This window comes from Pipra filicauda, unplaced genomic scaffold, assembly GCF_003945595.2.
Source record: "Pipra filicauda isolate LSUMZ 115617 unplaced genomic scaffold, ASM394559v2 scaffold143_size2779998_pilon, whole genome shotgun sequence".
Taxonomy (NCBI): domain Eukaryota; kingdom Metazoa; phylum Chordata; class Aves; order Passeriformes; family Pipridae; genus Pipra; species Pipra filicauda.
Window position 1 is genome coordinate 596774 of NW_024103918.1, and position 12305 is coordinate 609078.

The 12305-nt window shown below is 48.5% G+C and overlaps 1 protein-coding gene across 2 annotated transcripts in view; it reads left to right on the top strand.

Moving 5' to 3' along the window:
* COQ8A (coenzyme Q8A) overlaps positions 1-12305 on the top strand; it is a 43971-nt gene that overhangs the window by 29884 nt on the left and 1782 nt on the right. For both annotated transcript variants that reach the window (XM_027713005.2, XM_027713006.2), the window contains exons 7-14: positions 3802-3887; positions 4962-5102; positions 6315-6396; positions 7817-7910; positions 8750-8891; positions 10477-10584; positions 11345-11410; positions 12166-12252. In XM_027713005.2, coding sequence (XP_027568806.1) covers positions 3802-3887; positions 4962-5102; positions 6315-6396; positions 7817-7910; positions 8750-8891; positions 10477-10584; positions 11345-11410; positions 12166-12252 — 806 coding nt within the window. The remainder of the gene's footprint in view (positions 1-3801; positions 3888-4961; positions 5103-6314; positions 6397-7816; positions 7911-8749; positions 8892-10476; positions 10585-11344; positions 11411-12165; positions 12253-12305) is intronic.

The window sequence follows — 12305 nt, forward strand, 5'->3', positions numbered from 1 at the left end:
TAGCTGGAATTGGTTGAGAACAAGGTGACACTGTCTCTGAATTTTAGTGTCTATGTTACAAGCAATTGTTGAGAAGCAGAGCTGTATCTCTACTCACTCTACTCACAGCTGTCCTGCTAGAAGGGAGGAGGATGGTAAGAATGTGATCCTGTTCTTTGTTCACGGAAAGTAGTCAAAGTTATACCACACTGCTCTCCCATTATAGCAAACTGGCTACCTGTTTGTGGTTTACATGCTTTGTGGGCACTGAAACTTTACTGGAAAAGCCAGTACAGGTGATAATCTTACCAGGTGTAAAACACTTGTTTTCATCTTGAGGAGGCTTCAAACTGGTATTTATCCCATTGGGCTCTGAAGTCAGTGACCACAGGTGAAGGAGTGAGTGATGTCAGTGTCTGCACTGAACTGTTAGGTTGCTCCTGGGAGATGGCAGGTGTGCTGAAATCAGACCTTAGCTGTACTTTTCCACAGTTTGCCTTCCTGCCCAATTTGATAGGGAAAGGAATAACCAGCCAAAAACAGCTGTAAGACTTGTCTGGAATAGCTTTCAAGATGTCATTGAAATTGAGTCAGTGTCTGAGTGTTTGAAATACTTGGTTTGCTTGGTTTGTCCTTTTACTTGAATTTTTGTAGGTGTTCACTGATGAGGCTGGATCTAGTGTATTAAGTAACTTGGGCTCACCAATAAAGCAAGACCAGCTCCCTGTTCCAGAGAGCCCTGATTGTGGCATTTCATTTGCTAATCACTTGGTTTAGGTGTGTGCCAGGCTGATGGACACATGAACAAAGCTAGGTGGGAGGCATCAGCTGCTGTGTCAAAGGCTGCCACCCACATGCTGTTTTCTCACCCTCTAGAAACTGCCAGGTGCCAAAGACTGATGGCTCACAGTGCAGATCCAGGAGGAGCTCATGTGCTCCTTGCTTTCCAGTGTCTCTGGTATGTGGCTGAGTGAGCCATGCCTGCAAATCACCTCTGAAGTTAAACTTGTCTGCCATGGGTGGGATTAATTTCAGATTCTTAGGACACTACTGAGTTGCTGCTGCTGTGTGCCCAAGCTTGGTCACAGCTGCCCTGGGCTTGGATGCGAGTGCAGAGGGAGTAGCTGTGAAAGGCCGGCTCTGAGGAGTAGAAATGCTCTGGGGTTTTGTTACTTGCCTGCTGTCTCCTAATGTTTCTGAGCTCTGGCAGGAGTGTCAAATACTTGCTGATTGATTTCACTTTGGTGTCAAGAACGGACTTACACCAACCTCAGTGGTTGTACCCAGCCCTCGTTTGACTCTTGTGCCAAGTGTGTGGAGCTGTGCCTGGCGAGAACACAAGCCCCCTGTAGCCTTGCTGAGGGACAGCTGTGGTGAAATAAATTTGACACCATCAACAGTGGAGAGTATCCATTTCTTGGGCTGGCTGTTTGGACAGGAGGGTTTCATGCAGTTCCTGCCACTTCATGGGTTTCTCTGTGGCCTGGTGAGTTTGAATTCACTGCTTCTATCAACAGGACTGGGTGTTAATTGAGTGCAGAGGCCCCCTGCAGCTGAGCACAAGTCACAAAGCTCTGTCCTTAAAACCCCTGACTCTTTGCTTGTGGGAGTCAGTGGATTTGTTAGGGACCCACATCCCTGAACGTCATGAACAGCAAAGATGCCGAAGGCCCCAGATCATCCTGTCTGGTGTGTATGCTCTGGGAGATGTTGGAAAGGCAGCTGCGTTTACCAGCTGAGAGTGCCCTGCCTTGACTCTTGCTTCGTGTTTCGTTCCAGTAAGGCCTCATCAGTTTACCACAAAGACGTAGAACCTTATTCATCAGCGTGTTGTAAGCCTTGGTTTGTCAGAGTTGCTTCCGCAGCACGACTGATTTTTTGACATTGCTGCCGAGTTTCTGTACAGTCAACCTGGACTTGCAGGTTTCTTGGCTGTTTGGTGTTGTGCTCGTGAACAGTGGTGGTGGTCAAGCAGCCCCAGTTAAGGGTACCTTCTCAAACTAGGGGTTGAAGTCCCATGTGAGGTTTTTGGATGTCAGCAATAAGCAAAATAACAGATGTTGATCCTAAATGCTTGTTGCAGGCCCTGATACCTCAATACAAACAGGTTTTGGGAGCCCGAGTCACTCTTAGTGAGGTCCATTCTCTTTCTGCCCAGTCATCCTCGGACATGCAGGTTACATGCAGGTTACAGCATGACAGTTAATACTTTCCCGTACCCCTAAGAACAGTTTTTATAGTGTTCAGAGGCTTGGCAGTGATGCACCATCAATGACAGAGCAGGTGTTTCTTTTGGTGTTTGGAATGCACACGCAAATGCTGTGTCTCACCTCCTTGGGGGTTTATAGCGTCACAACAGGAGCTTTACTCACTGTTCCTGCAAAGCCTGCTGATCTCTGACTTGCAGTGATGGAACAGGAGCTCCTCTTAAAAGCCTCTGTTGGTTCCACAGTAGGAGTTTTTTAGTACTTTTGAATGCTGCTGTGGCTTCAGTGGGAATTTCTAAACAGTGCTGAGTGTTAATGCGATGTGTCTGCATTATGTATCTTTTTCTATCCATTCCTTTCCACTCCTATTCCCAGGACAGTACTCTTAAGGTCACTGTTTGTTTCTTGTTTCCTGGGATAGACTTATAGTTGTTCATGCATCTGTAAATGGAGAGGATTGATAGAGTTTTATTTGAATGTCACAAGCCCAATGTGCAGGTTGAGTTCTCAGGATTAAGGCCAGTTGCCTGGACTCTTCCACTGTTGGGAGAGCGGCAGATAAATCTTAATTCCTCCATAATCCTTTATGAAATGAAAAGTTTTCTGGAATGGGTAGTTTTTTTCTGAGCTGTTGTAGAAGCCTGTGCTCAAGCAGAGGACTAATCTTTCAAGATGCTCCTACCCCTCCTCTTTCTTATGAGTGAAAATATTTGCTCCTTCTCACACTTAAAATTTTTGGGTTGGCTATGTTTTCTTCTGCCCACTTGTAGCTGCTCTTCATTTGGGTAGTTGTTTACAGTAGCAGATGCCAGATCCTGATCTCTCCAAGAGTTCAATACTTGCGTAACTGGTGTTTTGCCACTGCACAGCTTTCTGGAGAAGCTGCTGCCCCCTTAAAATGAACTGGATTAAACCACATCAGGAGCCTTGGGGTGTTGGGATGACTCTCCAGGGGATTCCATCTGTGACCTGCGTTTCCATGACGCAGTAGCCTCTCCTAGACCTGAATGCTGTACTGCTGCCAGCAAGAAGATGGGCTGGTGGGTGACAGAGGCTTGTGCAGAGCACTCTGCTCTCGGGTTTGTGCAACCTCCACTGCCCCAAAAGCCTCTGTGCTGTGCAGAACTGCCCACTGCTCTTGGCAGTGCTGCTAGACTAAGCAGGCTTGATTTCAAAACATAAAAAGTTTCTCGGCATGTTTTCTAGAATATTCATAGTTTGAGTATGAGGGAATGCACAAAACCTCTCTCCTGCTGCAGCAGGACAGTGGCTTAGGAGTTGTTTGGGTAATACACAATATTGGGTTATAATTAGGGTAATACGCTCTTTTTTGAAAGAGTGAAAAGGAAGGAGGAGCTTTTTTTCTTTTTTTGCTACTTGTGCACAGACTCGTTTGGCTCATTTCTAAAGGTGTGATGCCTTAGGAGGAGCACCTCAGGTGCTGTTTCTGGGTATGGAGAGTTTCTGAACTAGAATTACTTCCAAAACTTTCACTAGGGTGTGCTTGGGGGCAGGACAGCCGGACTTGTCCAAATGCAGGTGCATGTTTCTTTGTGTGCTGAAGAACTGGAGAATGCAATGCCTGCACTGACTGTGTGTGCTTTTCCCTTGGCAGATGATGCCTTCATCAACCCCCATCTCCAGAGGATTTTCGAGCGTGTACGTCAGAGTGCTGACTTCATGCCAATAAAGCAGATGATGGTGAGGAATATTCCTTACTGCTTATCAGGGGAGAAGGGACAATGACAGAACAAATGTCCCCCATGACATACCCTAGAAAGAGAGGTGGTAAGAGTATTCTTTCAATAATGTTGCATATTTTCAGTTGTGGCTAGCACCTGATTCCTTCTCTCAATTACGTGTTGCCTTTTCTCTCCAAAACATTGAAGCTCAGCTCTAGGCAGAGGGAAAAATGTGGGAGTTTATGTCCTGAGACTAATTCTGATGAACAGGATGTTGCACACAAATATGATTATAGGGTCTTGGTGAGTGTAGCCTCCTCTTTGGTTTCGTCTTGTCTTTCTAATGGGTGTTAAGCCAGTGTCTGCAAATGCCTACATCCCATTTTAGAAACAGACTTACAAGCTGTAGTCTGATGGAAAATTAACAGCAACTTTATCCTTACTGTTTTGCTTAAGTGTAACCCACCATCAAGAAGAGCCAGAATGAAGCAAACCAAGTTGATTTTCCCAATGTACATGTTCTCTCTCTACTTCCCTCTCTAAATTAAGATGTGAAGGGTGCTGCAAAAGGAATTGCCAGCACTACTTATCTTGTGAAAGACACTGAGGAGTGCCAGAACTTAAATATGGCAGTCTGGCAAGGTAGCAAAAAAGCTGTTAAAGCAGGCTGTGATGTTTAATTGTCAATATTGCCTTAGAGAGTTATTCTTGCATGCCTGGATTGCTTCTGTTCAGCTTGGCAGCATGATGATAGAGGAGAAATAGCTAACTCCTTGCTCATTTGCTGGAAGATAACAAGTGGCACCAAAAAGGGGATGTTTGTATTGCTAAGGCAGTGGTGTTTGTGTTCAAGATCTGTCCTTTATGCCAGAGATCTGATTGGCATCTGTTTAGTGCTGGGGAAGCATTGCTGGCTAGACCACTTCCTTGCCTTAGTGTGCAGTGATGAGGCGGGGAAGATGATTTAAGAAGCAGGGTATAGGTACTCAGAACTACTGTAGGCTGTGTGAGTCACTTTAGAGGAACGTGATTTCCAATAGTGAAAGTCTTAAAGTTTTGCTTCCCATACCCTGATACTTTTTTTTATTTGTAGAAAACTCTGAACAACGATCTTGGCCCCAACTGGAGGGATAAACTGGAGTCCTTTGAAGAACGTCCCTTTGCTGCTGCTTCAATTGGTCAGGTTCACCTGGCACGCTTGAAAAATGGAAAAGAAGTTGCCATGAAAATCCAGGTGGGCTTTACAGACCAGCCTTGTCTCTTGTTTGAGACCATAGAAGCGCGGGGGAGATGCCTGTGTACTGCTGAACAAAATAAGAAATGTTTTAGTGCAAGTGAAAATGTAGGTTTAGCAATACCTTACCTGGTGCAAGCAGATGGGAAAGACAGGAAAGGTTTTGCAGCTCAAGCCACTCTCTTGAGTCCAGATGAGCAGGAGACATCTCATAGGTGTGTCCCTGCAGCATGGCGATAATGGTGGCGAGGGACTGCTTGTACTTTTTGGGCTGTATGTGAGGGTCCTACCTGCTCCATAGGTCAGTCCTCTTTCTGGGATGTGCCCATGCCTCATGTCCCTTTCTGGCCACAGCCCAAAGGTTAAAGAAGTTTTAAGTGACATGCAGGCACTGATTGTTCAGCAGTGGCAGTCTGACAATGCAGGAGGATATTCACCAACTCACACTAAAGCTGGCAGCAACCTCAGGTGGCTATTTCCAACAAAAATAAGTTCTAAAGCTAAAACTCCTTGTGCAGCATGGTTTATAATCCAAGAGAGTGAGGTCCCTTGCTGACTTGAGCAGTATCCCAGGCAAAGCTGGTCATCTAGTTGGTGGGTTTTTCGTAAAGCGGGGAGACTTTAGAAACAGTATGAATGAGTACTGGTGTCTTCTCAAGCCACTTGTGTCCAAAGTAGTCTCTGAAGTTAGGCCAAGGTAACAGCAGCAGAAACTGAACCCTCTGGCATCAGCAGACATTCCTCTTCCCATCAGTGGAGGCTCATTTCCTTCTTGACATATAAGGTGAGAACAGAGGAGGCACTTTTGCCAGGAGTGGCTCAGCCTCACTGCCCTGCTGCTGTGAATGGAACAGTGGGGCTGTCAGTGGTGTTGCTGTGGTAGGGAAATGCCCGACTGCCGTAGCTGTCATGGGACCTTGTGTCTGAGAACCTGTCACGTGTTGGAAGAGTTCCCCTAGGAGGATCTGAACAAGCCATTCTGATTGCAAGGAGCTGCATCTTAGCCTGTCTCTCTCTCCCCTGGTTCAGATGCTGGGCTCTAAATAAGCTTTTAGAGGAGAGATGTGTGGCTCAGGTGTGCCCTGGCTCATTGCCAGGCTGCAGGTGGCTGTGGTGTGGGGGTCAGTGGATCAGCTGGAAGGTGTGTGTATCTTGCCCTGTACAACCAGGTCATCTGGTCTCACCACCTCTCTGTCCCATTCTGTCCCACAGTACCCTGGAGTTGCCCAGAGCATCAACAGTGATGTTAACAACCTGATGGCTGTGCTGAGCATGAGCAATATTCTCCCTGAAGGTAAAAAGACACAGAGCCTGGCAGACCCTGTATTCCCACTGGTGCAGTTTGAGTTCTGCCAACCCATTTCAAACAGTGCATTGCATGTGTGTCTCCAAAGACTGGAGGGCAGAAACAGCCTCAAGGAAATGAGAGAAATGACTTAAGAATTACTAAGTCTGCCCAGGAGCAGATTTCCTGCAGAAAGCAGGAGAGGTAGTGGATGTAGGCAGAGGGTGCAGGGCCAACTTGAGGAACCATGTTCTGCTCCCCTCTCCTGCTGCAGAGCTGTTGCTGCCTTTGCTGGGCATGTGCCTTATCCAGTGTTGACTTGGTGGGGTGGGGAGTGCACCTGTGTTGTTTTTCCCAGCCACACGTGCACATACTTGCCAGAGTAATGTGCACTTGTCTCTGTGTGCTCTCTATAGCAAAGGACCGATAGGGTTTCTTGGCAAAGCATGATGTGCCTGGGAATATTCACTTTTGATGGCTTTCTAGCCATGAAGCACAGGCAGTTGTTCAGGTTAGGTAGTCTTGCCTTCTCCCCGTTATTTGCTGGTACGTTTGGTAGAACTCATACTTCTCCAATTTTCTTGTAGCCCTCCATGCCTGCTATTCTCTACTCTTCTTAGTTGTTCTCTGTTCTTTCCAGTCACAGTTGTGGAGAACTGTCAGACTTGGAACTTGCTCAGTGTCCCAGCACATGGATAAGTCCCTTTTCCCACAGGGAATGCAGGACTTAACTACTCCTTTTTCCAAATACCTGCCTGCAGCAGCTGTAAATCTTAGTGGGACTGTACAAATGCTGCTTTAAAATCAGGCTGAGTGCTGACAAAATCGGGGTCTGTTCTCTCTGGTGGCTGGGCAGGGCCCTACAGAGGCTGCTGCAGCCCCAGCTGTCTGTCCCAAGAGGTAGATTGGTTTTCCAACTTGGAGAGTAAGAAGACTGGACTTGGCAACTCAGGCCCTGGCTACGTGCTGCTGCTGCAGTTCACTGTATTAGTCATGCTGACTGTTTCTGCCTGGCAGTGCCTGCTTCCAGTTGTAGGCAGATATGGATTTGAGTCTTTTTTTGTTGCTTTTGCCCAGGCTGGTGTTTGGGTGCTTCTACTCCTTGGTGTGTGCCTCTGCACAGCCATGCCAATAGCACGAATGGACAGCTTGGGCTGTGGGGTGGGTGCTGGGGGAGGATGGAGCTCTGCTGCACAAGGACAGTGGTGTGGACATACCTTGACTTAGGATCAGCTGTGTAGCCTTGGCCTGGGATTACTGCAGAACCTGTAGTTAGATGGAAATATGCTTTGGCTCTTTCAGGTTTCTTGTACTCTTCAGCTTAGAGCTGGCTGGTAGCAGTTGCTCCTCAGGTGCAGCTCTGGAAAGCGTAGCCTGAGGGGGTCCTTTTCTCTAAGTCTGCTCTCTCTTCTGCTTGTTTGACCTTCAGGTTTGTTCCCTGAGCACTTGATCGAAGTCGTGAGCAGAGAGTTGGCCCTGGAGTGTGACTACCTGAGAGAAGCTGCCTGTGCAAGGAAATTCCAGTATGTTCACACCATTGCCTTCAACTCCACCTGTCTGTGTGTGTGAGAAACGCAGGAGGGGTTGCTGAACTTCAGGGATGGTGGGGAGATGAATGCGTGCCCTGGTGGCTCAGGAGAAGGGTGCGTGTTTGTGGCCTGGGCTGTCCCCTGGAATTACTACCTTGTCAGCTGAAATGTGATAGCATATCCTCTCTCCTCCAATGCAAGCCTGTCTGTTTTGCCACATGTGAAGGTGCTGCAGTAACTCCTGAGGCCGGGTTGCAGTGCTGTTCTGTGTGCACTTATGCCAGCCTGTTGTGAATTTCTCCCATCCTTTAGAAAAAATTGGAGGTTTTTCAGTTCAGCTCTCTTACAGTAACTACCACCACTAGTACTGCCTGCTCCCTTGGCTTGCTGTAGTAGTGGGGCCTGGATTGTTTTTACATGGTGGCTGGATGATGGGGAGCTGCTGGAGGCTGGGCACCCTTCCTGTCCTGCTACAGAACTGCCCCTGTGGCATTGTTCCCCTTGGCAAAGCCCATTTATTCCATGTGTGTAGTCTGGCCCTGAAGCCAAGTGGGGTGAGCAAAAGAGCCCAGTGCCCCTTGATGTACCAGCCTGGAGCCCTCCTAATATCACTGCTCTGGCAGGAGACATGACCTCAGGAGCTGGCAGCAGCTGCAAGTCACTGGCATGTTTTTTGCTGACTTAATCCCTACTGTAACTGCTGAGGAAAACATATCCTGGCAGCCCCATCAAGGGTGTGGGGAGAGGCTGGTGAAGGGCTGTGTGAGGTGTTGCTGAGGGATCTGTCTGCTCTCAGGGCTCCTAACCATTTCTTCTCCTTCGTCTATCCCTAGGGAGCTGCTGAAGGATGACCCCTTCTTCTATGTCCCAAGAGTAATAGACGAGCTGTGCAGCAAGCACGTCCTGACCACAGAGCTGGTATCTGGCTTTCCCTTGGATCAAGCTGTAGGGCTGAGCCAGGAGATTCGAAATGAGGTAATGTGGGCAGGTTGTGCTTTTGCCCTCGCTCAGAGCAGTGAGCTTGGCCTGCCTGGGGACTGGCAAACCAGGGGACGCTTCGTGGCAGGGCAAACCCTGAGCAGGACAAAGCAGGGCCAGAGTCAGGGACTGTCTGGAACCTCTAGGAAGACTTCTTTTTAGGAACTGTGGCAGTGACAATGCGGTCTCTCCAAGCTGATCTGGGCCTTGCAGGCACCAGCATTCAGCAGGGAGGGATTGGAGGGGGTGAATGGCAAGGGCAGCTGAAGGGGAGGTAGCTTAGCTGCGTGATGCCCTGTTTCTGATGACTTTAAGTTTGGGAAGGATTGTCACCAAGGGGAAAGGGGTCTTGTGCAGCTGCTCTTTTGGGCAGGAGTGCAGAATCATCTCAGTGCAAGCAGTTGGGTGTCATCTCCTCCTGTGGGACTGACCTGTTCTGCACAGGGCTGCTGGAAAAGTACCTCTCAGTAAACAGGAGCAGGGATGTGGGGATGGGTAGGCGTTGGTGCTGAAATATAGAAAGGGATTGGAGGGCTGTGGGACAAGCAGCTGTTCTAGTAGCAGAAATAACTGTTTTGGTATTTGGGGCGTGTGTGTGTGTGTGTGTGTTTCTTTGTGTGAGCTGTCAGCTGTTAGCAGGTCAGTGGGGAAGAGGGCGGAGTATGTTCGTCTAGATAAACAGATCTGTGTCCCATTAGATTTGAGGTGACTGCCTGTTCTTCGGGACTGTCCCCTCCGATGAGCTGTATCACCAGGACTGATTTTAAAAGGCTGTGAGGTGGGGTGTTGCTGCAGGACCAGTCCTTCTTTCCTATAAGCTACTGGCCTGGCTGACCCTCTGCCTTCTGACCCAAATGGCAGTGTCCTGGAGCAGGGTCTGGCTGGCATTTGGTGCTCTCCTCCTTCCCTCTAGAATATGATGTTTCACTTAGCTTTGCAGAAGCTGAAGAAGGGCAGAACGAGGCTGGCAATTCTGCTGAGCAGGATCCAGCATAACTATTGTCCATAAAAGCTTGCTGTAGTATGTAATTCAGCAGTGGGCTCCTGAAGGACTGCTACTCTTGCTTCCCCATGCCTGTCAATCCTGAGGTGTAGGTTTGCTTGCTCCTCCCTTGAGCTGGGTCAGTGCTGAGCCCAGCAGAAGACTTGGCTGAGGAGTACATGGTGGGTCTGTATATCATGCCAGATTCCCATTCTTGCAACAACCAAGTGCACAGTCAATGCCGAGAAGTTAAAAGGCAGGACCAGGACACGTGCAGTTGGATCAGTACTGGAGACTGCTGTTCTCAGCTGCCAGCTACAGGGTACCAGCTTCTCTGGAGGCACATCCAGGGGCTGATACAAACTACAGCTCAAGCTGATGTGAAACTTGCATGGCATCTGTGCTGGCTGCTAAGGATATCCTGTGGCGGGTGTGGGCTGGGAGTTGCTGAGAAGTGCTCCTTCAGCACGCTGCAGGAGTTCTGCAGCATAGAGCAGATTGTTCCTGCCCATGTGGTGATGTGATCCCTGTTGCAAGTTATATGTGTGAGTAGGGCTTGCTGCCCTTCTGACTAGTTTCTTTCTTTCCTTGCTTTTCAAGATTTGTCACAACATCCTGGTCCTGTGTCTACGGGAGCTGTTTGAGTTCCGGTACATGCAGACTGACCCAAACTGGTCCAACTTCTTCTATGACCCACAGTTGCACAAGGTAAGCCCAAGCAGCTGCAGTTCTGCCTGTACAAGGGCTTTTTCACCAGCTTTTGATTATTCTCCATTCCCAGAGTTTAATGAGCCCTTATTGAGATTCTCTTAGATTCCCGTCCTTGAGGCAGACAGGGAAACCTGCCCTTTGCCACTTGCCGTGGCTTGGTCTGGGTAGGTGTAATCTTGGGCTTACAGGGCTGCTGTAACCTTGGCTGCCTGTCTTTGGCCTTAGCTCCCATCACAGCTACTTCCTTAGCCTCAGGGTTTGTTTTGAAGGTGGCCAGTGAGAAGTTGCAGCTGGCAGCACTCTACCAGGACGCACCTGAGCCCAGGACTCTTTAGTTGAATGCTCTAGTCTTGTGCTGTGCTGGAAGGGTAGCAATTGCAGATGTCCTGCTTGTTAGTTTGGCTGCCTCTGTGCCCTGCAGGGCAGAAGGAATTGCTTGTTCATTCCTGAGGTCTGTGTTGGAAAGTGCTGGGAAAAGGTTCTGTGCTGCTCTGTCCCTGGACAGAAAGCCTGAGTGGAGTTACCAGCAGAGCAGGTGTGACAGTGTGGGCATTGCCCATTCCTTGGCCACATGCCAGCACAGCTGTCTGGGCTGCAGTCAGGGAATAATGGAGTTAGGGGCAGCTGAGCTGCAGAGGGAAGTACTGGGAAAGCTGGCTGGGAAAGCCAGCTGAGTCTCCTGAAGACATCAGGAACATTCTAAAGATCAGGCTCTACAACAGTGGTTGACTGGTATGATGGGTTTGTCCATTTGCAGGTGGCCCTGCTGGACTTTGGAGCAACACGAGGGTTTGATAAGAAGTTCACAGATGTCTACATAGAGGTGAGGACTTGCACTGTGTCTTAGAGTGCTGCACCTGATTTTGCAAATACTCGTATCTGTTAGCTGTATCACTTTGTGTGTGGAGAGAACAGGGCTGGAGGCAAGAGAGATATCTCGGTTCCTCTTTCATCCTTTAGCATTGCTGTCTGCATATCTGCTGCAAGCTGCTGGCCCTCTGGGTTTGGGTGTTCACATTGCATGACAAACATGAACTGCAGTGTTGCTTACTGTGAGATTCAGACAGCAGGGTGTATCAGAGCACTCAGAATTCTGTGATTTTTATATGAGGCTTTGCAGGAATTGCTTGTTCTGCTCCCTGCCCCTTCCTGTGATTTCTAGCTTGCTTACAGACACATACTGATGTGAAGTCATACGTGCTTCCTTTGTGATCATCATGTTCTGCACTTGACAATTGTCTTGACCTGCCGCAGCCCGCAGCTGTCACCTAAAGCATCTCACAGTTGGCTCTGCTATTTCACTGGGGAAAGGGCTGACTGATTTGTGAAGCTTTTTTGCTGTCCCTTACGTTCTCTGGGCTCTGTGTAGCCCTACTGGGAAGAGCCATCAGCTGTATCTTTTTGCCAGTAGCTCTTAACCTGGCCAACATGCAGACACCCCTGAAGATGAGGGCAGAGGTAAGGAAGCAAGTAGGCAGCACGTGTTAATGTGTACCTGTGGCCTGTGTAGTAGTCCTGTACTCAAAATGTTTTTCAGTCATCTCCTAGTTCTCCTGAAAGTATTTTCCTCCTATTCAGGTAATCAAGGCAGCTGCTGACATGAACAGAGAGAGAGTACTGAAGAAGTCCATTGAAATGAAATTCCTCACTGGCTATGAAATCAAGGTATGGAGCAGAAGGAGCTGATGTTAGCATTGGCCACAGATAAGGTTGTTGTG